We start from the raw sequence: 20,014 nt of genomic DNA, 5'->3' as shown, positions 1-20,014 counted from the left end.
CCCCACCTCCACAAACCAGATCCCAGCAAAATATAATCCCAGCGTTCTTTGCGTTCTTCTTCCCGACTGTTGCTTATCTCTTGAGTCTCAGTCTGTGTCCCTCCTTCTCATTACACACGGAATGGAATCCATAGAGACTGCACCGCGTCAAGTCCACGGAGAGAAGGGGGACGACCACCAATATGTCCTTCATGAAGAGAGCAAAGAGACCATTCGAGATGCAGGACTCGCCACTGCGAAAGAACACACACTGCCAGTGAGGACGGCACTGTCATTGTATCCAAAAGCCATCGCTTGGAGTATCCTTCTGTCCATGGCTGTTATTATGGAAGGCTTTGATACAGTTCTGGTGAATAGCTTGTTCGCTGAATGCCACTTACTAGCTGACCGATGGATGACAGATTGGCTCTTATCTCGGTTTCCCTTCGTTCAACAACACGTTTGGCAACATTGTCGTGGACGGCTCACCATCCATCACCGCACCTTGGCAGGCTGCTGGTGAGTCGATCTTTGTCTCGGCATGATGCTGATGTCAGTCACCAACGGTGCATACATTGGCGAAATCCTTGGTCTCCAAATCACTGGATACCTTATCGGCTGGTTCGGTAACAAGAAGGTTATGGGAGGAGCTACGGTTCTCATGATTGCTTTCGTAGGTCAAAAGGGTCATCATCTCGCAGTCGCGCATACTGATCTCGCTCTAGATCTTTGTCTCCTTCTTCGGCAAGACGCTCGGCGTTCAATTGGCAGGCCAGATCCTCTGTGGTATCCCTTGGGGTGTCTACCAGACCGTGACGACGGTCTACGCGTCCGAAGTCTTGCCTACGAACCTTCGGGGATATCTCACCTCTTACGTGAATCTCTGTTGGGTCATTGGACAATTCATCGCTTCGGGTGTTCTGGTGGGTGTCCAGTCGAGGACTGACGAATGGGGTTGGAGAATCCCATATGCCATCCAATGGATCGTGAGTGGTTGCGTGCTGTGCACATCAAGACAGCCAGACTGATCGACCTCTTACAGTGGCCCGTCCCCTTGATCCTCGTCTGCATCTTCTGTCCCGAGTCCCCCACATGGCGTAGGTCGTTTTCTCGCTGTCAAAAAGTGGCAGAACGCTGACCTTTTGCTCAGTCGTCGAACACGGCAAGCTCAACGAAGCTGAGAATGCGTTCAAGCGGCTTCAATCGGACCACGATGGTAGTATCGCTCCTACACCTCAGGAAGCCATCGCTCTCGTCTCTCAAACAATTGAACGGGAACGACAGATTACCATGGGAGCAGGATATATGGACTGTTTCAAGGGCACCAATCTTCGCCGAACAGAAATCACAGTGGTCACCTGGATCGTTCAACAAATGTGTGGACCCGTCCTCCAGACGTACGCCATCTACTTCTTTGAGAACGCAGGTCTGCCTTCGGCTCAAGCTTTCAACATGGGTCTCGGACTGGTGAGACATTAGTTCCCCATGAAAGAAAGGGGGGACCTGTTGTTGACTGATACATCGCTAGTATGCCATCGCTTTCGTTGGAACCCTGCTCTCTTGGCCCATGATCAAACGCTTTGGACGTCGTCAAATCTTCCTCTGGGGACTCGTCAGCATCTTTGTGTCGCTCATGATCGTCGGATTCCTGAGTCTCGGCAAGCAAACGACTAGCACCTCTTGGGCCATCGGAGCATTCCTCCTCATCTACACTTTCATCTATGACTCGACCATCGGACCGCTGACCTGTGAGCGAGAAATCAACCAACTTATGATGAAGTGCAGGATGCTGACTCTTCGCTGCAGACGTTATCGTGCCTGAGACTCCATCCTCGCGACTCCGACACAAGACTGTGGTGCTCGCTCGAAATGCATACAACATCACATGTATCTGGACCGGAGTCATAACACCATACATGCTCAACACGACAGCATGGAACTGGGGGTGAGTCGCTACGTAGTGTTGAGGAGCTCTGGCTGACAACGTTTCGCAGAGCCAAGGCAGGATTTTTCTGGGCTGGATCGACTGCTCTTTGCCTCGTCTGGGCCTACTTCCGACTACCAGAGACAAAAGGATTCACATTTGAGGAGATTGACATGTTGTTCGAAGAGAAGGTCTCCGCTAGAAAGTTCTCCTCGGTCAGACGAGAGATCGCAGTGGCTTCCGGGGGAGTTGCTCAGTAGGTTGGGTGGTAGAAAAATGTAGATAGGCCTTTTACTTTGCTTCATGGACTTTCTTGCTCGTACAGGCCATTGAGTCGCCTACATACATGTACAAACTAGCCTTGCTCGTCCAGAAACTTTGCGAATCATATTTCTCGATCGTTCATCCACTTTCCGACGAGCCAGCTTCCCTCCTTGGGCTTGTCGGTACTGACTACATGACCGGCGTCTTCGACCTCGACGTAACACAGGGGGGCTTCTCCGTTATGCTGATGGCATTTGTATCGACCAGCAGATACGTCTCCTTGGCCGTACCATGGCTTCATGTCGATTCTGTTCCATGCCTTTTGATGCTGGTAATCCGTCAAATTCTGCATGACCTGTCGAACCCCAAGGTAATTGCATATCCCTAGGTTCATTATTATCAGTCTCAGGCGGCAGAGGCACACCGTATGCCAACCCACAATCGACCATTCCTTCGTACTTCAATATCCCCACGCCACTCTTCAACAACCTGGCGAAGAGGTAGTCTGTTCTCTCATCCCAATCACCAGAGAGAATGAATTCGGCAGCTACTCGTCTCGAATGAGATTCCCAGACTTTCGCCGGTTGTCCAGGCTGAATGACCCCCAAAGCAGCTTGAACACTCGCATTATTGTAAAAGGCAATGATATGAGTTTCGTCGTAGGGCTCAGATCGACGGTAATCGTAAGGGTTCAAACCTGTAGTCTCATAAGGGAAGGACGAGACCTTGTCTGTCCATAGTCCAGCGGCCGAGCTAGTTCAATTCAGCAGTCGTATCGGTGGTGGTGGTAGAGTGACGTACCATTCAACTTTGGATCGGCAGGTATCCATGAGCTCCTCAGCCATATCGATCTGCTTCCTGGCCCATTCGCACTCCTCTGCATCCCCCAGCATGGGGATATCGGCACCTCCACACGCGTATTCAATATTGAATCGTGCTTGGACTCGATTGTTGATGAACCCATTACCGATGGAAATACTGGTGAGGTTCAATCGAATGGCGTCATCGGTCGCTTCGTCTTCCCAGATATCTTCCCATAAAGAAGGTTCGCCTGCAATCTTGGCATTCATATGTTGGATGAACGATGCGTAAGCCGGACAGTAGTGCCTGAGCGCGCCTGTCAGCATGATCACACGCTCGATGGCACCCCTCACCCTCCATAAGACGCAGAGTTGACGGCCAGAGCATTGGCCTGATACTCTGGGAAGACCTTGAAAAAGGACTGGAGAAAGATCCAAGCGTCTCTTGCCCCATCGTAGATGTTATCTACAGCTGGAAACTTTGCAAATGAGAATCCAGCGCCACGAGGCTGAAGATCTCAGCGAGAGTCTTCGTGCTGACTCCCTCAAAACTCACGTTATCTATCATCAAGATACTCGCATGATCGTTGAAACTCCATTCTCTCCTCCTCATCTCTGGACCATGATCGCCCTCTACTACCTCACATGGACCGACATATTGCATGCCCATGAGCGCAGATGAGCCTGGACCACCATTCGTCCAAACGCCGATGGGGTCTTTCGAGGGGTCAGACCGGGAAGGGAAGAACCAAAAGAAGATCTCAGAACCAGGGACGTAGCCTGAGTATTGCTATTGACGGGACGGTCAGTGGTGATGTTTTGCTCCGGATCCACCCTCACGGTGAAGTTGGAATCTGGGCATAGTCGAGGCTTGGCTATTGTCTCAGGGAGAGCACGCCATGGCTGCTGTTGAGGGCGAGCGTAGGTCGGAGAGACGGCCAGCGACAGGAGGGCAAGCGGCAAGTGCATGGTTGTAGATGCTGCATGCACAAGTAGAAATCTTGTTATGACCTCGAACCTCGGTCCTATCCGAGTGATGCCCTCGGCTGTGACTGTTATCGCCATATTCGGCGTTAAGATGCCACATGGCAGCCTTTCATCTCTCGGCGTTAAGATTTTCAGTGTCTAGCATTCGGGTTTGCTTCTCCCCCAAGTCTCGTGGCAGTTTTTCCAGCGGATGCAAAGCAGCCAACAGGTCGTCGAAGGGGTCTCTCTCTCTCTTTTCAGCCTTCAAGTCGTTCACTCACTCGACCTTTGAATCAAAGTGAGTAGTAGCATGAGAGTCTGGTCATGGTATAAGGGCAGGGGAGGAGGTAGTACAGATAGAGCATTCTGCCACGTCTCACCCTGTTCGACTTTGTGCTGACTTCCTTCTCAGATGGGTGCCTACAAGTACCTCTCCGAGCTCTACACCAAGAAGCAGTCGGACGTTCTTCAGTTCGTGTCTCGAGTCCGATGCTGGGAATACCGACAACTCGCCGTCTGTCACCGAGCGTCTCGACCCTCTCGACCTGACAAGGCCAGGAGATTGGGATACAAGGCCAAGCAAGGATACTTGATCTACCGAATCAGAGTCAGGAGAGGAAACAGGAAGAGGCCAGCGCCCAAGGGTGCTACCTACGGAAAACCCGTCCGACAGGGTATCGCTCAATTGAAACCTCAGCGAGGTCTCAAAGCGACTGCCGAGGAGAGAGTTGGAAGGAGGTGTGGAAACTTGAGAGTGTGAGTGGGCAAGTCAGGAGCTTCCAGCGTCAGCAAAGGGGTTTTGCGGGGGCAGAGGCTACCTATACTACGCCGATCTGCTAGAGAAACGATGCTGACTTTTATTCCAGGCTCAACTCATACTGGGTCAACCAAGACGGAGTCTACAAGTACTTTGAAGTCATCCTTGTCGAGTGAGTCCTCGGCTCTTACTGTCCAAAAAAAAAGACACATTGCCACCCTGCTGACGTTCGGTTGCATTCCAGCCCCTCGCACAAGGCCATTCGCCGAGACCCTCGAATCAACTGGATCTGCAACCCCGTTCACAAGCACCGAGAATCCCGAGGACTCACTGCCGAAGGCAAGAGGAACAGGGGATTGGGCAAAGGATCCAAGTACAACCATACCCCTGCCCGAGCCACCTGGAGGAAACACAACACGTGAGTGTCGCACCTCGCACCCTCCTCAACAATTTCTGTGTGTATATAAGCTTACGCTTGACCTACAGCCTCTCTCTCCGACGATACCGTTAATCACCTTCGTGATTTCATCAGAGGTGCTTGGGTCGTGTGTCAGCTTTCACGAGGAGGACGAAGAGGAGGAGGTGTGTACGAGCTACGATCGCTATGTATGCATCGTCTGCGTCATGCGAGATTACAACGGAAACTGACGGGCGGCTCGCGTGGAGGGCTAGCCACGGGGCACAGCTAATTGCTGGTCAATCCACAATGCTGACTTGTTCCTCGCCGACTCGACTACGAATTCGGCCCATGCGCGGACGACTCCGCGACCCTCCTCATGCCATGCGAACCGTTTTGTATCTCTGGACTGGGATCAGCACTGAAACGGCTCTCCGCTCAGCCACTCACCTCGCCACGATCAGAGCGTGCGAGTTGAAAGCCCAAGGGAACCAAGCTACCATCCTTTGCATCTGCGGCAAACTCTTGTTCAAGTCGCGTACCATTCGCTTTTGAGCAGGCGTAAGAAGCAGTGGAATCTGACCAGGTCGTGGTATCGCGTCTGATGAAGGCCCATCTTCTTCATCACGATCTTCGTCCGGCAACGCGGCATCAAGTTGCGTGGCTGGCAGAGGAACGGCCGCAGGATCATGAAGTGGCGGGGTCTCTGTCCTCGACATTGGGGCTGACGATGATGAAGGCGTGGTGTGTCTTGAGATCAGAGGTGTGCTCTCGTCAGGGTCGTTGAGCTCAGACGAACGTTTCGTTTTGGATCGGGTACGATATCGAGGGGTCGGAATCATGTCTGGTTGGGACGCATCACGTTCAGCCAATCGGCGTAGTGATGAGGTGGAAGATTTGATGGCTGATTTGGTAATGGTTTCGATCTCGTGTAATCGGAGCCTCTGGCGGCTGCATCGGAGGCGTCAGACGAGACCTTGACGGCGTGTACAAACACTTACGCTTGGTACGAGTGATACAGTAAGACGGAAGATCTGCATCTCGGTCAAATTCATCCTGTAACTTTTTTCACGAAGCTCACTCACGCTGTGATCATCCACAAAGGGATGAGGATGGGTATCATAACGATCAAGACCTTTTCCACCATATGTCAGCCCTTTATGTCTGCAGCTGCGCATTCCGAGTCGGAGGCTACCAACGACACGCACATAGGTGAATGGATAAGGCAAGATCAAAAACGGCGGGAACCTCGGTCGACTCCTTAGAACACCATCTGAACCTTTATACTGCTTGACAGCGTTGTTCGACTTGGCCGAGACAGTCTTGACCTCGTCGTTATCCAGCTCTGGTGGGAACGACCAAGACGTCGCTACATTCCTGTGGTCGACTGTGACTTCTATGCCCGTATTGGTGAAACCCTCGAAGGGGTCCGTGAGAGAGATAGAAGCAGTTGGGTACGGCACAGTCTGGTCGTGACATCTAGGTCGGGGGGTTGTCAGCGAATCAAGAGCAGAGCAGAAAGGTAGCGCCCGAGACTGACTGACCCATTCGCAACGATCAGTATCCTCGGGAACAGCTGTAGAGCCTCCATGAAGATACTCTCTGGTTCTCATGTCAGCGTCATCTTGGTCTTTTGAGATCTCGACGTCTCGCATCGAGCTCGAGTGTGCTACACGACTCACCTGGATCCGCCATGACTTGTAACAACGATTCCTCCCCATCGTACCTGTCCAAACAATACATTTGCTGTCCGCTCCTCGAGAACAATCGCCGTCCGATCGTATGTACGACAGTATTCATCCGCGTAGCGTACCGTAGTACACCCAGATGAGGTGTGGCCGCAGTGGAGAACGATACAGGAAGCCGCGTATCGAAGAAGGAGGGCTCGGAAGCATGAAGGAGTCCCACAAGGTATCGAGCGACCAATCCACCTAGAGAGTATCCCATGAAGCTGATATGTGTGACCGATCGTCCATCTCCTTCCAAAGCAGAGATCTCGTGCATGATCTCATCTTTGGCTTTATGAGCATTGACATCGATACCATCCCAGGTGTGAGAACCTGTAAAGCTTTTCAGGAGGAGGGTAACGGTGCGTAGTCCTTGTTTTGAGCGAGCAGGGTCAGGCTCCTCGGAGGACTGGTTCTGACATGAGGATGAGATATCTGTCGCCTCCTCCGCAGCCCGCCTGACCTCCTCGTCTATTGTTCTAAGATTCGCTGGAGACCCATAAAGTCCGTGAATAATGACGACCAAGTGAATGCCGTGGCTGGTACCAGGCGCCATCGACGAGGAGCCGCTCATGGTGACAGGTCTGTCTGACGGAGTCCGTTCAAGCTAGTCTGAAAGCAGCGACATCGTGCTCAATATCGATCCTCTGTATGAGGGGACATGAGAGATCAATGATCAATGCATAATAATCACCACTTCGGCATTCCGATCCTCGTCATGGATGATCACCGTCGGCCATCGCATCTCCGAACTTCAAATGACAATGCATGGGGTCTACATGATCTCTGCCAATGCACAGTGTACGAGACAGAGGGACAAAGGTGACGAGAGTGTTAGGCTGTCGATGGTGATTGAGGGACGAAAAGGAGAATATGAGAACACCGCTGCGTGGATGAGGAAGAGGGGGCAGGGAGAGGAAACGGATGGTGGATGCCGTGTTTACACATTCACATCTTGGTCTATCTCGGATGGAACGACACCATTCGCAACGGTTGGAGAGATGAGATGATGTGCCCGTCAGAATTCGCCATCGATCGGTCGGATTCGTTGTCGCGCTCTATGACTCTTTACGGAACTCTGTGGACCGTCGTCAGTCTTGAGACTCGCTTGGGCCCATTGACAAGGCACTCACCGACCAAGACCGAGTAGATCTGATTGAACGCCATGTAAATCTCTTCTCTCACCTTTGCTCCGGTCAGTACAATCTTTCCAGAGACAAAGATGAGCAACACGACTTTTGGCTTCATCATGCGGTAGATGAGACCAGGGAACAACTGCGAAAGCGTGTCGCTTCAGCGAATCTGCCAGAAACTTCTCCTCTCGCTCTCTCTCAAGCACTCGGCCACCATGGCGCCCCCTGAGTTCGCTTACTTCTGGCTCATAGCTGCTGAACGCTCCATGACTGAATGCCAAGCCCTCTAATCGGATCGGGAAATGAACATCACAACTTCCCACAATGTTTTGAATCTTGAACTCTGCGAATTTCGCTTCGAACCCTAGCTTTTGGATGATTCGAGCGTATTTCCTCGATGCCAATCGACTGTCGTCTTCAGATTTGGCACCTGTGACGACCATCTTTCCAGATGCGAAGATCAAGGCTGTCGTTTTAGGTTCTCGAATACGCATGACCACAGCGGCGAATCGCTGTTGGGGCAGGCGAAAGGCGGCGGGAAATGAGGATGGGAGATCAAGAGGGTGGAGAAAAGAGGGTGTCACAGAGGGCGAAAGATAAAGTCAGAAGGGATGGTGGCAGGAGAACGACATGAGCATAACGCTAGCGTCAGCACAACGCACAAAAGCTGCTAGAACCCATTCAAGAAGTCAGTCACCTTTGGATTGTACTCTGCGTTTCGCGCGTGCAGCGCTATCGTCTTGAGATCCAGACGGCACTCGAGATTGACAGTGGCGACAATGTTTCTTGGGAGAGATGTCAGCGGGGCTTCGCGAGGGGTTGGGGACAGAAGAATCTCAGCAAGGGAAAGCGAGGACTGTATGTTCGACCCCGGGCGGGAGCTTCAAGAGGGATGATAAACGGCGCACCTCCGCCCAGAACAGCATACCACACCGGGTCCCAGCCGCTACGCCCGCGCTTTGCGCAAGGACGCACGAGAAACAAGGCATTTCGCACACGGTCTGACTCACTGCAACGTCGGGACTAGACCCTGTACCGCTGTGATCTCTGGAACACTGGTCACCGGCTTTCCATCCGTTGCGGATCCAGATTGCGAAACGGCCGAAGGCGTCGGAGCCTTGACCTTGCCACTGGATGGCCCGGCTGAGGACGGTAGAGCGAGAGACATGATGTCGGGAGAAGGGAAAGGAAGGACAATGTGGTGAATGGCTGAAAGGTCGTTGATCGGAAGGGGTGTTGGAACGAAAGAAAGCTTGAAACCCCGAGATCAACCAAGAACTCGAGAGTACTCCTGAGAGTCCACTGAGCTGAATGCAAGCCCAGTTAACGACGGATGAGTCGTGAAAGATCGTGAGAGAGGAGGTCGTGCGAGAAAGGTCGATTCGAGTTCAAAGAAGGGCAGGGAGGCCCAAACCTTTCTCAATGCCTCGTCAGCTCCTTGGAATCCTTGCTTTTCCACTCCAAGAGCTTCTACACGCCTTCCAATGAGTCACTGAGAGGGACACGGTCTGTGATGCCTCTTTTATGCCGGTCGATTGGACGACGAGCGTCTGATAGTTTACAGGTCAATTGTCAAGAATGGACGTCGATGGATGTTGTCTCCACCTAGAGTGGCGAAGGAGGGAGGGGGGCGATTTACTAATGATTTTCCTAATTGATTAGGAAAATATTTCCTAATCTGACCGCATTACAAATTCAACCCTCGAGCTGTCTCATTCATACCTCTGACCTGTGCTCTCTGACTTGGGACACCTTGCCAGCTCCGTCACCATCTTCAACTGTGTTCTCCAGCGTCCCTAGACCCTCTATGCTCACGCTGATCACATCTCCGCCTTTGAAGAATCGACCTGTGGATGCGCCAACACCTACAGGCGTCCCTGTGGCGATCACGTCCCCTGGCTGCAGTGTGATGCCCATGGAGAGGGTCTCAACGAGTGTTGGTATATCGAATAAGAGGTCGGTAGTCGGTTGAGATTGGACGGTTTGACCATTGAGTTGGGTGAGGATGCTCATGTTGTTGAAATCGAGGTTGGACTCTGGGGGGGCAGGGCAGGGCAGGGGTCAGCGAGGCACTCAAATCTCACGAGGACCGAGCTGTACTCACTATGCACTGCGTATGGACCCTGTGAGGACGATCCCATCAGTATACAAGATACGTTGGCGTCACACCCACCATGGGACAATGCGAATTCAAGCTCTTTCCGATGTAGAATTGCTTGTGCATCCCTTGTCTATCTCTAGCAGTCACATCGTTGATGATGGTCGCTCCCCAAACGTGATCCCAAGCGTGTTCCTTGAGGATCCTAAAACCGCCTTCAAGATCGTCAGCTCGTGATGGCCCACCGCAAAAATCTCGAACAGCCTGGGTCGCATTCATGAAACCTCCCAAAAGGTCGTATGGGCCTGAGGCATCACTGGATCCGAGATCGATCCGCACACTCACCCTTTCCGATGATAATCCCCAACTCCCCCTCGTAGTCTACCTTACTTGTGACTTTTGGATGTGTATAGATCGGATGCCCGTGGCCCACAATGGAGGTAGCTCGTTTCGTAAAGATCACTGAAAGACAAAGGTCAGACTCGGCATGACAAGCTTTGCACACGCCTGACGCACCAGGGTATTCTGGCAGATCGCCAGACATGGACTTGTCAATACCTGTGTTTTGGAACTCGCTGACATTTTAACCCTTGTCAACTTCCACAAACCTCTCGACTCGGTGGGTCGGACTCACGCATGGTGATCCTTATAGTTGTACCCTACGGCTAAGACGTCTCTCCCACGTAATGGAGCAAGGACCTCGACATCGCCAAGGTTCAATACTTCCTCAGCTTCTTTGAGGGTCGCTCCGTTATCCGTTTCATCCCATCTCTCAATCACGTCAAAGAGCGATGTCACTGGTTTACCCTTCAGACTCGCAGGGTGGATCTTATCGCCCACTACCAAGCCTATTTCCGCGGTCTTGACCCCGCGTCGGAGGTCTGTAAGGGAAGATTTAGCGCACAGATCAGTAGCTTTAGCGGTGAACCGACTTGCAAGAGATGAACTTGAGGGGTCTGGTCATTTTTATTAAAGCATGAGCTTATGTTTGGGAACCGATGCCAATGACGGATGGTGGGGGTGGGGGGCCAGCGCCTCCGGGACTGGCCGGGTGCCACATTTAAGCATCATCGCCGATATCGGCGTTAAAATAAACGCCGACGAGGATTGGCGGGCTCTCTCACCTGGCTTCCCCTGGCACTCGAGCTGCTTAAGAGGTCGTCCTACATCACGTCGATAGCACAATCATATCAAAATGGCTCCCAAGATCGACCCCAACGAGGTAAAGGTGAGTATTGGAATCCAGTCTCGCTGCGCGGACTCTTTGGATCAACCCGACTGACCCCTCTGCCAGATCATCTACCTCCGTGCGACTGGAGGTGAAGTTGGTGCTTCCTCAGCTCTGGCACCAAAGATCGGTCCTCTTGGTTTGGTGAGTAGGCGGATCGTATGCAGCGTCGAGAATGGACCTATGAGGCGATTGCATTGGAAGGGTCGTCGGCTTGCTGCTCTGTGGAGCTGAAAAAGGGCACACTACCAATTGCAAAATTCGTCAAACCCACTTGTCGTTGGAAAAATCTTCACCCTGTGCCCGTCAAGCCCTTCTGTCGGCTGACAATGCCCCTCTCTTAGTCTCCCAAGAAGGTCGGTGAAGACATTGCCAAAGCTACTGGAGACTGGAAGGGTCTGCGAGTCACCTGTCAATTGACGATCCAGAACCGTCAAGCGACCGTCACTGTCGTCCCTACCGCTTCTGCCCTTGTCATCAAGGCTCTGAAAGGTGAGTGATGGTGGAATCAGCGGATGGGACTGTTGTGAGGGACGCAGGAAGGAGGGATACGTTCGGAGAGCGCATAGACTACTGGGGCCGTGGAAGACAGTCGGAGCCTTGGGAGACGGGTGGGGCTGCTCATCGGCTGCCCCAGCCTTCTTTCGGCGTCCTTCCGCTCTGCCAATCCGTAGCTCGGCGCTCTCCCTTCTACCTGTTTGCGGAGGCTCGGGGCCCCGTGTCTCCTCACCTGGATCGGATCCCTCAGCGCGACTTTGTATGAGTCTTCTCTCAGCCGCTAACATTTTACCTCAGAGCCCGTTCGTGACCGAAAGAAGCAGAAGAACATCCAACACTCCGGCAACATCTCCCTCGACGAAGTCTACAACGTGAGTCGGCCAGCCTTGGGTTCTCTAGCTTTTTTTCGGGTTTCTAACGCACACGTCCAGATCGCCCGTAAGATGGCTCACAAATCGTTCGCCAAGAACCTTTCAGGAGGAGTCAGGGAAATCCTCGGAACTGCCCAATCAGTTGGATGCACTGTTGACGGAAGACCCCCTCACGACATCATCGAGGAGATCAGGAGTGGCGAGCTCGTCGTCCCAGACGAGTAGACTGGGGGCTGTAGTGGGAAGGAAGGTGCGACAGGATGGAGAGCGGTGTGCCTTGTACCGCGGCTGGCGTGAGCCGTGGTCCAGGCTGGACCCATGTATAAAGTCGTTTTGGGGATCAAGTGGATGGCACTGGTCACAAAATGCATTTTCTCTAACGCATTGGGTGGTCCAGTCCAGCGCATGCGAAGGATCCATGTGGTCATGCTGGTCAGTGCATACAGGCGAGCAAGGGAGCCATGTGCATGTCATCAAGATCTGTATTCATCCAGGTATCTAGTCTGAATCCGAAGCGACGTCATTAGGATCAATAAGGTCGTCCTCTGAGCCGTGAGGTCAGCAGGACGTCTGATGAGGAAATCACCCACCTTGCACGATGTCGCCCCTGTCGGCGACCATGGCCTCTGCTTCAGCTTTTCTGAGCGCCGCTCTGACTTGCTCATCGTCAGAGTTTGGGTCGGCTGACGAGTCTGGTCGAGGGAGAAGATCGACGGGTTTCTCATTGTACCGATTGCGAATCCTGTCACCCGGGGTGAGTTGAGCATTGTTAAGCCGAGGCGGAGCCGGGGTGTGTGTTCGACTGTCACTCACTTGGTATCTGCTCCAGCTTCCAGCAGGCTCTGAACTGTATCGGATGTAAGTCAAGAATCCCTCAGGAAGGGCTTCCGAAATGGGGGCCGCTTACCAAGGTACAATCTCAAGCCCTCTGAGTCTTCCCATCGCTGCCTCACTGCGATGTGCAATGGTGTATCTCCATTCTGACGATTCCGAATATCTACATCACACGAATCATGGCAGAGGATAGGTTCGAGAGTGGAAGTCGAAGCGTGGATGATACTGCGGAAAGGGAGGGTGTCAGTAGGATTCTCTTGGAAAGCATGGGGGGAGGCCAAAGAGTCAACAACGCACGCATAGTGAAGTGCTGAATCCCACGACGTCAGCATGACATCCATGTTTTGGCCGGTCTCAGCTCACCAGTGTTTCCAAGCCTGTCGAGGCAAACGCGCATCAAAAGGCATCAATGATTCTCCAATACTGCATCGTCTCTGTCTCTCCCACCGAGAGCTCACCCATCAACGTGATTGATATCTTCCAATTCGTTCAAAGCTTCTTCCACTAGCTCTTCGTTATCATGTTTCGCACCTGCAAGCAGTCGTTCTCCTATGACGCACAAAGCAAGTATAGTAAGCTCTCCACTCACGCAACCGGTGAGACGGACGAAAGAAGGAGGGATGGCCTCGACGCGGTGAGACACTATCTGCCTGCCTGCCTGCGCCCCCGTCCCTCCCCCGTTTTCGCCATTGGTATGATGCTCACTTGCTGAAGCTCCAGAATCTTCTCCTTCCTCATCTTGTGGAGGTGGAGGAGGCGCTGCTCTGGACGGTGCGATGGATGCCATGCTGTAGGTGAGATGTGAGGTGCGAAACCAAGTGGATGAATAGCAGCTGCGGGGCGTTTCACGACGACGTCACAGCTGGAATTCGCCAAAAATTCGCATCCGGCCTCAAGTCTCATTGTCTCTCATCTGTTCTCTACCTCTTTCCACTGACTCTCTCTCTCTACGTTTTCGTCCATCGAATCCAGGCAAGAGATCAGACTCATCAATAGTTAGCGACTAGCGATCCACTGGAACTCCTACTGCCCGTTCCCCTAACGCAGTCTCCCGGAAGCGGTCTCTTATCCCAGAGTCATCATCCTTGCTTGAACATTCAATTAAATAAAGACTGGACCCGCTGAATCTGGAGCACCACCTTTCTTACAACACTCGCCCAAACTTCCATCCAGTCAGAATCATCGACGTGTAAGCCTCAATTGTTCACACAGTACCACCCTCGACATGTCAAGTCATCACGCTCATTTCGCTGCCGATTCCACTGCCGGATTACCTCATACGCCCCCAGTCGAAAAGATGGAGGATGACACTATGGATGGAGGAGACACGAAACCAATCCCATTTTCAAGGTGAGCGATAATCAATCGTCCGAGCAGAACTGCTGTAGGCTAGAGCTGAGATCTTTTCGCAAGACCCATAACGCCTGTCCCTGCGCACGTGAGTCGATTCAATATGTCTCCTCCGATGATATCGCTCATACCTCTCTCGCAGGATCGGCTAGCGTTCGTCGGTTTAGGGGCAATGGGAAAACGGATGGCGGTCAATCTGGCCAAATCGCTGGCAGAGAGAGCAGCCGTGAGCTCTCCGTAGCTCCAATACTCGATCGCCTTGTGCTCATGTTCCCTCAGCCCCCCTTGAAGGTATACAATCGATCAGACAAGGGTCTGTCAGAATTCAAGACGTATGCCGAGATGAAGGGCTTGACCGAGGAGATGTACGAGGTCGAGAGGGACTTGCATGTCATCGGCAAGACGTGAGCCTGCTTCTGGTGCACAAGGGGGGTTTCATTGACCATCCGTTGCAGCGCCGACATCATTGTGACGTCTTTGGGAGGTGATGAAGCTGTTGAAGAGGTCTACACACAGCTCTTCAAGGGTCAGGAGGTGCGATCGCCTGGTCTATTCCGAGATTTCTGTTTCTGATATCATCATCGTAGAGTCAATCGGACGCTGGAGATGGTATCAAGCCAGGTGGTCACGGGCGAACTACCATCTTCATCGACACCAGCACCGTGAGTCAGCATGTGTAACCTTTTGAAGCTCGCCTGATCCTTCTCTGGCTCAGATCTTCCCCACCACTGCAGGCGCGATGGAACGTATGGCCACTTCGAAACCTCACAGGGTATTCCTCTCGTGCCCAGTCTTTGGTGAGTGTGCTCATTTGGACATTGCTGACATCGTCCAGGTATCCCGGCTGCCGCGGAGGATGCGGATCTCGTCTTGGCAATTTCCGGAGACTACTTTGCCAGGAAGCACGCTGCACATGCCCTTGTCCCAGCTATCGGTAAGAAGGTCATGGATCTGGGTAGCAACGTTGAGCGAGCCATGGCGTTCAAGTGAGTCATCTTCTCGAAAACTCGCCCTTGGCTCTTTACTGATATGGGTGTCAGGCTCGTCGGAAACTCGCTCGAGGTCGGCTTTATCGAGCTCTTATCGGAAAGTTTCACACTCGCAGATCAAGTTGGCGTCGGTTCGAGTCAGCTCGTCGAGCTTATAAGGGATCAACACTCCTCGCCTCACTTGACGAGATACGCCGAGAGAATCAGCAAGAACAAATTCGCAGTGGAAGGAGGATTCAACTTGGCAGGAGGAATCGCCGATGCCAGGTGAGTCCTTTTGTTATTTTTCACTACGGCTGCTTGCTTGCTGACTGCACCTCCCAGACACATTCGACGTCTCGCTGAAAACCACGATGTTCCCATGCCGTCCCTCGACGTGGCCTTGCAACATATGCTCAGTGCTAGAGCGCATGGAGGTGCCGACCTCGATTGGACAGCGCTAGTAGGAGGGCAGCGAATCGCCGCGGGTCTGCCGCCATTCTCCGGCAAGGTGGGTCCTAAGTTTCAACTCGAAAGGAAATCTTGGCTGACGCGGAACTTATTAGACGACACGATTGGAAAAGGAGGATTAAGATATCTATTTCTATCTCGACTCATACCCCGTCAGAAGGTATATACCACCCATGTTAGAGACAAAGTGACGATGAGAGGCTCTGAATGAGTACCTGTATTACGTGGTAGGCAAGGTGGGAGCGTGCATCATTGAGTCTAGTAGGCTTGGATTAACCGGCTTAGAAACGACAAGGCGGAAAAGCACTCACATATTTGACTGCTGAGGCTCGGATAAAAGCTTGTGCCCCAGTCCCAGAATCCGATCCACTGACTACAGAGAGATCCCACTCCAGCTCCGCCAGCAGCGTCCAAACAGGAGCACCGAAGACTGGGCAAGGCCTGGACGTCTCCACAACGGATGACGGTCTCAGCTCGTTCCTTTCACTCGACCTCAGCCCCGATCTCAATCTCAGACTCTACCGTCATAATTGCTGACTGTACTTACGGACCTGCGAACTGATCCTTTCAAGTGCGCTGACACTCCCCATGTACCCTGAGACTTGGCGTCCCACTGGAGGGACATGGGGTCCATCTCTCCTTTGCTCTGCAAGGACATCTGGGCCTCGTGGTTCCCACGCTTGACATGGTGGCCTTCGTTTCAGGGAGTCTGATTAGAAAGCAAGAGCTACGGTCGGTCCCATAAGTGCATTCGAGTATAAGAGTATAAGAGTAGTGATATGGTCCTAGATCTGACTCGACGAGACAAGGTAGCCACTCATTGCATTCGCCCAAAGTCAAGGCAAGCTATTCCAACCGGACCACCAGCGTACCATCATCACATCGGTCCCCAGCTTCGTCTTATCACCAGCTCCTCAACCAGCAATGTCAGAGCCCGCAGACGCCACTGCCACCTCGGTCGAATCTAGCTCAGCTGCAGCGCCCAGCGCGAGCGTCGGTAGCTCAGCTGAGGGTGTTCAAAAGCTTCGATTGGACACTGAGACACGAGGCCATACTGCAGCCGAGAGGTCAGATCTCTGCTCACCCTCGCCATCGGCTTCGGCTTCGGCTTCAGAGAGCGATGACAATGATGACATCTCTAAATCTGTGTCGAGATTGGAGCGGGAGCTGGACGCTCTGAGGACCCCATCCGGTCAAAAATCATTGTCAGATAGGTTGAGATTCGATGATCTGCCTCCCATATCGACTAGCCCGCCACCTTCAGAAGCCGATACGGAGGACTCTCAAGCGCCTGAACCGGCCTCGATGACCGAGAACGAAGAGCTTTCTCCTTCTCGCTCTCACAACTCTGATAGGGAATGGCTCCAGAACAAGGTGGACAAAGAAGAGGCTGAAGGCAGTACCGGTCTCGGACCCTTCATATTTGTCCAGGGTGGTGAGAACAAGCGAAATACTCTGCTCGTCCCTGCGACGCAGAAAGCGCGTCGCAAGGGGGTAGACGCGGAAGAGGGACAAGCCAAGGAAGTGGCGTCCACCGATGCCTCACTTGTCGAAGACGGCGAACCATCTGGATCTCGCTCGAAACTCCCGGCGAGGACATTTGAGCATCCGCCGGACTGGTAGTGTCACTCACAAGGTCGTGGAAAGAGCTCCACAGGTTCTGTTCTGAATCTGAAGATCTAGGTTCATAGTACCCACTGCACTGGTTCGCACTGCTCATATGCATGTGTCGTCGCTTGATCAGACTCCTATGCGGTATGCAGTGAACACTGGCGTATTCGTCGACGACGCGCAATAGTCCACCTGATATCAGCAGTCCAACAGTACCTCGAGGAGCTGATTTTCGCATCCCTTATGCGCCAGGGGTGCCAAGGAGGTCGTGCAGCGTCTTGACGTGACGGCACAAATCGACGTCCTTTCATCCCTTGGTGCTGTTTGAGCCCTCTTTTGACCCATCGTCAGGGTCACATGCGGTATAACGAAAGCAAGAGGTGGTGCCCTCCGTCGTCGCGACAGTGTCTCCCCACGAGATCAATCGCCTAGCTTAATGCATGTGTCGATCGTGAATCATCGAGGGTTGGATAAACACGTCTACACGGATCCGGCCGGCCCGGTTCTATGAGTTTGGCGAAATAAGCGCAAGCGATCAAAAGTTGTGATAAGAAGAAGCACTCGTAGCCGCGACGTGAGGGATGGTAGATAGCATTCATCGACCCCCGTCGATTTGTAGAGTCTGTAATACTGTGTGTGTGTTGACCGCCAAATCATGCCTGACGACGGATACATCCCTCACGCTCGGTTCGTCTCGCCGAATGAGATCAGACGGGACTTTTGTGCCGCTCTGTCGAGCATGTACCGGCTGGAGGTGCCACTCTATGGCGAGTTGATCGACTTGGTAAATGATGTCAATGAGCGTGTGAAGGAGCGTGGTGGATCCTGGGAGACTTCAGGTGAGTCGCGAGTCTCTATTTCTCTTGGTGTAAGGAAAGTTCTGGCTCAACGCGCACACAGCTCGACTCGGCGTGGAGCGTCACGGAGCCATTCGATTAGGCAGACCCTCGGAATTGGCATTTATCGCCCGATTCTTCGCAACGCTTGGGATGTACCCCGTGGGTTACTATGACCTATCGACATCTGGTGTTCCTGTCCATGCCACTGCTTTCCGCCCAATCTCCTCTTCAGCTCTAGAAGCCAATCCGTTCCGAGTGTTCACGTCTCTCTTAAGACCCGAATTGATATCCGATCCTATGCTACGGCAGCAAGCTCTAGACATTCTTGCCAAGCGGGAAATCTTTCATCCTCGGGTAAGGGAGCTCGTGACTATGGCCGAAAGGCAAGGTGGACTTGGCGAGGACGAAGCCAAGGATCTGGTTCAGTTCGGCCTGGAGACATTCAGATGGCACGAAACTGCCTTTGTGGATCAAGCGACTTATCGAAAATTGGACCAGGCACACCCTCTCGTCGCCGATATCGTCGGGTTCAGAGGACCGCATATCAATCACTTGACGCCGAGAGTCTTGGACATAGACACAGCGCAGCGGGATATGATTCGGAGAGAGTGAGTCTAGCGTCGCCGCACAAGCCCTCGCCAGCCTTCGTTTCTGTTTGGTGGCTGATTCAGGGGGCGGTTGGGTTTTGACAGGATCCCCGCGAAACAGATCATTGAGGGGCCTCCAGCTCGACAATGTCCAATTCTTCTCAGACAAACATCATTCCAAGCCCTTACGGAGGCCATCAGGTTTCCCGGTGGAGAGGGTCTAGGCGCTCACCGAGCCAGGTTTGGAGAGATTGAATCGAGGGGTGTGGCTCTGACTCCAAAGGGTGAGTGGTATTAGGCCATGGAATCCCCCGGAAGAGAAGAATGTGAGAGACTGATTCGTGGTGCCCACAGGACATGACTTGTACATGAAACTCATGGACGAGCTGAAGCGCGTCGAAGCTCACATCGAAAACAACGATGAGCACCAAGCCAATTTACAAAAAGTCTTTGCTCGATTTCCAGATTCCTGGAAATCACTCCGGAAGGATCGATTAGCCTATTTCACCTACTCTCTTGCATTCACTTCCATTGGTCCAGGTACACCTAGGTCTTTGGAAGACCTCATCGACGATGGAATCGTGACCGTCACCCCGATAGTCTACGAAGATTTCTTGCCGGCTTCAGCGGCCGGTATCTTCCAGAGTAACCTGGGATCGTCGTCGGGTAGTCGCAGTCCCACACCGGAGGAAAGCTCGAGCTCGACAGAGTCCAGCAAGGTGGTCTTTGAAGAGGCTCTCGGACAAACCACTATAGACTATTTCGAGCTGTATGAGCAGATACAGCAAAAGAGCTTAGACACGGTTAGAAGGCTCACGGGAGGTGTCGTTCCATAAGTAGTCCTGGGTTCAAGGCACAGAAAGGACAATTTTTGCATTGCATATCCGAGCAAAAAGGTTCTCAAGGCTCCCCCCAATGCTAGACTGTGTGCCCCCCATTCATCTTCACTCACACTTCGCCCAAAGCTCCACGCTCACGGAGTTCTGCCACGTGCCACTTCCCGTTCGACTCTCCCGCATTTAGAATTTCAAAAAAAAAGGGAAGGAGTTCTGAGACAACCCAGTTAATAATTTTTCATGGGTTGCTCGTCAAAATCGACTGCATCGAAGAACAACAGCGACAACGACGACGCAGACCAAGGTCGTAGGGAGCTCTTAGGCCACCAGAGAGAGTGCGGACCAGAGACCTGAAGATCATCCATCACACTCGCTT

At 52.7% G+C, this 20,014-nt stretch overlaps 11 protein-coding genes across 11 annotated transcripts; 6 read left to right on the top strand and 5 right to left on the bottom strand.

Annotated features, from left to right (window-relative positions):
• The first annotated feature begins 39 nt into the window (after window positions 1–39).
• On the top strand, window positions 40–2,186 carry BD324DRAFT_628029 (general substrate transporter). Its single transcript, XM_022016073.1, has 9 exons — window positions 40–349; window positions 402–498; window positions 537–652; window positions 705–965; window positions 1,022–1,076; window positions 1,130–1,446; window positions 1,508–1,727; window positions 1,786–1,924; window positions 1,974–2,186. Exons 1-9 carry the CDS (start codon window positions 122–124, stop codon window positions 2,161–2,163), a joined length of 1,623 nt encoding a protein of 540 aa, XP_021870341.1. The 5' UTR covers window positions 40–121; the 3' UTR covers window positions 2,164–2,186.
• Window positions 2,187–3,970, bottom strand: BD324DRAFT_628027 (Alpha/Beta hydrolase protein). Its single transcript, XM_022016072.1, has 6 exons — window positions 3,808–3,970; window positions 3,524–3,757; window positions 3,322–3,476; window positions 2,969–3,274; window positions 2,607–2,920; window positions 2,187–2,551 (listed from the first exon to the last, which is right to left on the bottom strand). The coding sequence occupies exons 1-6, from the start codon at window positions 3,934–3,936 to the stop codon at window positions 2,289–2,291; spliced, it is 1,401 nt and encodes a 466-aa protein (XP_021870340.1). The 5' UTR covers window positions 3,937–3,970; the 3' UTR covers window positions 2,187–2,288.
• A 145-nt stretch (window positions 3,971–4,115) lies between these two features.
• On the top strand, window positions 4,116–5,296 carry BD324DRAFT_628026 (ribosomal protein L15e). Its single transcript, XM_022016071.1, has 5 exons — window positions 4,116–4,231; window positions 4,346–4,689; window positions 4,800–4,862; window positions 4,935–5,108; window positions 5,177–5,296. Exons 2-5 carry the CDS (start codon window positions 4,346–4,348, stop codon window positions 5,199–5,201), a joined length of 606 nt encoding a protein of 201 aa, XP_021870339.1. The 5' UTR covers window positions 4,116–4,231; the 3' UTR covers window positions 5,202–5,296.
• On the bottom strand, window positions 5,297–7,486 carry BD324DRAFT_628024 (putative serine esterase-domain-containing protein). The gene is made up of 7 exons (XM_022016070.1): window positions 6,770–7,486; window positions 6,632–6,689; window positions 6,296–6,566; window positions 6,173–6,222; window positions 6,089–6,121; window positions 5,538–6,038; window positions 5,297–5,491 (listed from the first exon to the last, which is right to left on the bottom strand). Exons 1-7 carry the CDS (start codon window positions 7,386–7,388, stop codon window positions 5,359–5,361), a joined length of 1,665 nt encoding a protein of 554 aa, XP_021870338.1. The 5' UTR covers window positions 7,389–7,486; the 3' UTR covers window positions 5,297–5,358.
• Window positions 7,487–7,872: 386 nt separating this feature from the next.
• BD324DRAFT_642473 (hypothetical protein) lies at window positions 7,873–9,115 on the bottom strand (the record flags this gene model as incomplete). The annotated part of the gene is made up of 5 exons (XM_022017487.1): window positions 7,873–7,892; window positions 7,948–8,089; window positions 8,187–8,459; window positions 8,645–8,732; window positions 8,958–9,115. 5 exons carry the CDS (start codon window positions 9,113–9,115, stop codon window positions 7,873–7,875), a joined length of 681 nt encoding a protein of 226 aa, XP_021870337.1.
• Window positions 9,116–9,539: 424 nt separating this feature from the next.
• Window positions 9,540–11,043, bottom strand: BD324DRAFT_482390 (hypothetical protein). Its single transcript, XM_022012905.1, has 8 exons — window positions 10,982–11,043; window positions 10,886–10,926; window positions 10,680–10,842; window positions 10,562–10,620; window positions 10,391–10,507; window positions 10,121–10,260; window positions 10,052–10,070; window positions 9,540–9,983 (listed from the first exon to the last, which is right to left on the bottom strand). Coding segments are annotated over exons 2-8 (819 nt in total). The 5' UTR covers window positions 10,887–10,926; window positions 10,982–11,043; the 3' UTR covers window positions 9,540–9,663.
• Window positions 11,044–11,240: 197 nt separating this feature from the next.
• On the top strand, window positions 11,241–12,367 carry BD324DRAFT_580860 (ribosomal protein L11; the record flags this gene model as incomplete). The annotated part of the gene is made up of 5 exons (XM_022013471.1): window positions 11,241–11,273; window positions 11,340–11,417; window positions 11,618–11,765; window positions 12,069–12,142; window positions 12,203–12,367. 5 exons carry the CDS (start codon window positions 11,241–11,243, stop codon window positions 12,365–12,367), a joined length of 498 nt encoding a protein of 165 aa, XP_021870335.1.
• Window positions 12,368–12,640: 273 nt separating this feature from the next.
• On the bottom strand, window positions 12,641–13,763 carry BD324DRAFT_580590 (ankyrin repeat-containing domain protein; the record flags this gene model as incomplete). The annotated part of the gene is made up of 8 exons (XM_022013446.1): window positions 12,641–12,687; window positions 12,733–12,884; window positions 12,956–12,989; window positions 13,050–13,201; window positions 13,274–13,286; window positions 13,340–13,353; window positions 13,435–13,525; window positions 13,682–13,763. The coding sequence occupies 8 exons, from the start codon at window positions 13,761–13,763 to the stop codon at window positions 12,641–12,643; spliced, it is 585 nt and encodes a 194-aa protein (XP_021870334.1).
• Window positions 13,764–13,895: 132 nt separating this feature from the next.
• On the top strand, window positions 13,896–16,031 carry BD324DRAFT_627986 (6-phosphogluconate dehydrogenase). Its single transcript, XM_022016069.1, has 11 exons — window positions 13,896–14,326; window positions 14,390–14,414; window positions 14,469–14,552; window positions 14,606–14,730; window positions 14,782–14,860; window positions 14,914–14,988; window positions 15,042–15,123; window positions 15,162–15,312; window positions 15,367–15,582; window positions 15,640–15,805; window positions 15,861–16,031. The coding sequence occupies exons 1-11, from the start codon at window positions 14,202–14,204 to the stop codon at window positions 15,885–15,887; spliced, it is 1,155 nt and encodes a 384-aa protein (XP_021870333.1). The 5' UTR covers window positions 13,896–14,201; the 3' UTR covers window positions 15,888–16,031.
• A 200-nt stretch (window positions 16,032–16,231) lies between these two features.
• BD324DRAFT_627984 (hypothetical protein) lies at window positions 16,232–17,841 on the top strand. The gene has a single exon (XM_022016068.1). The coding sequence runs from the start codon at window positions 16,690–16,692 to the stop codon at window positions 17,386–17,388; it is 699 nt and encodes a 232-aa protein (XP_021870332.1). The 5' UTR covers window positions 16,232–16,689; the 3' UTR covers window positions 17,389–17,841.
• Window positions 17,842–19,694, top strand: BD324DRAFT_627981 (hypothetical protein). Its single transcript, XM_022016067.1, has 4 exons — window positions 17,842–18,215; window positions 18,277–18,823; window positions 18,908–19,086; window positions 19,157–19,694. The coding sequence occupies exons 1-4, from the start codon at window positions 18,032–18,034 to the stop codon at window positions 19,636–19,638; spliced, it is 1,392 nt and encodes a 463-aa protein (XP_021870331.1). The 5' UTR covers window positions 17,842–18,031; the 3' UTR covers window positions 19,639–19,694.
• Window positions 19,695–20,014: the final 320 nt, after the last annotated feature.

Source organism: Kockovaella imperatae (genome assembly GCF_002102565.1).
Source record: "Kockovaella imperatae strain NRRL Y-17943 chromosome Unknown BD324scaffold_8, whole genome shotgun sequence".
Classification (NCBI taxonomy): Eukaryota; Fungi; Basidiomycota; class Tremellomycetes; order Tremellales; family Cuniculitremaceae; genus Kockovaella; species Kockovaella imperatae.
The sequence above is the reverse complement of the archived record's forward strand: the minus strand, read 5'-3'. Positions and strand labels throughout refer to the sequence as shown.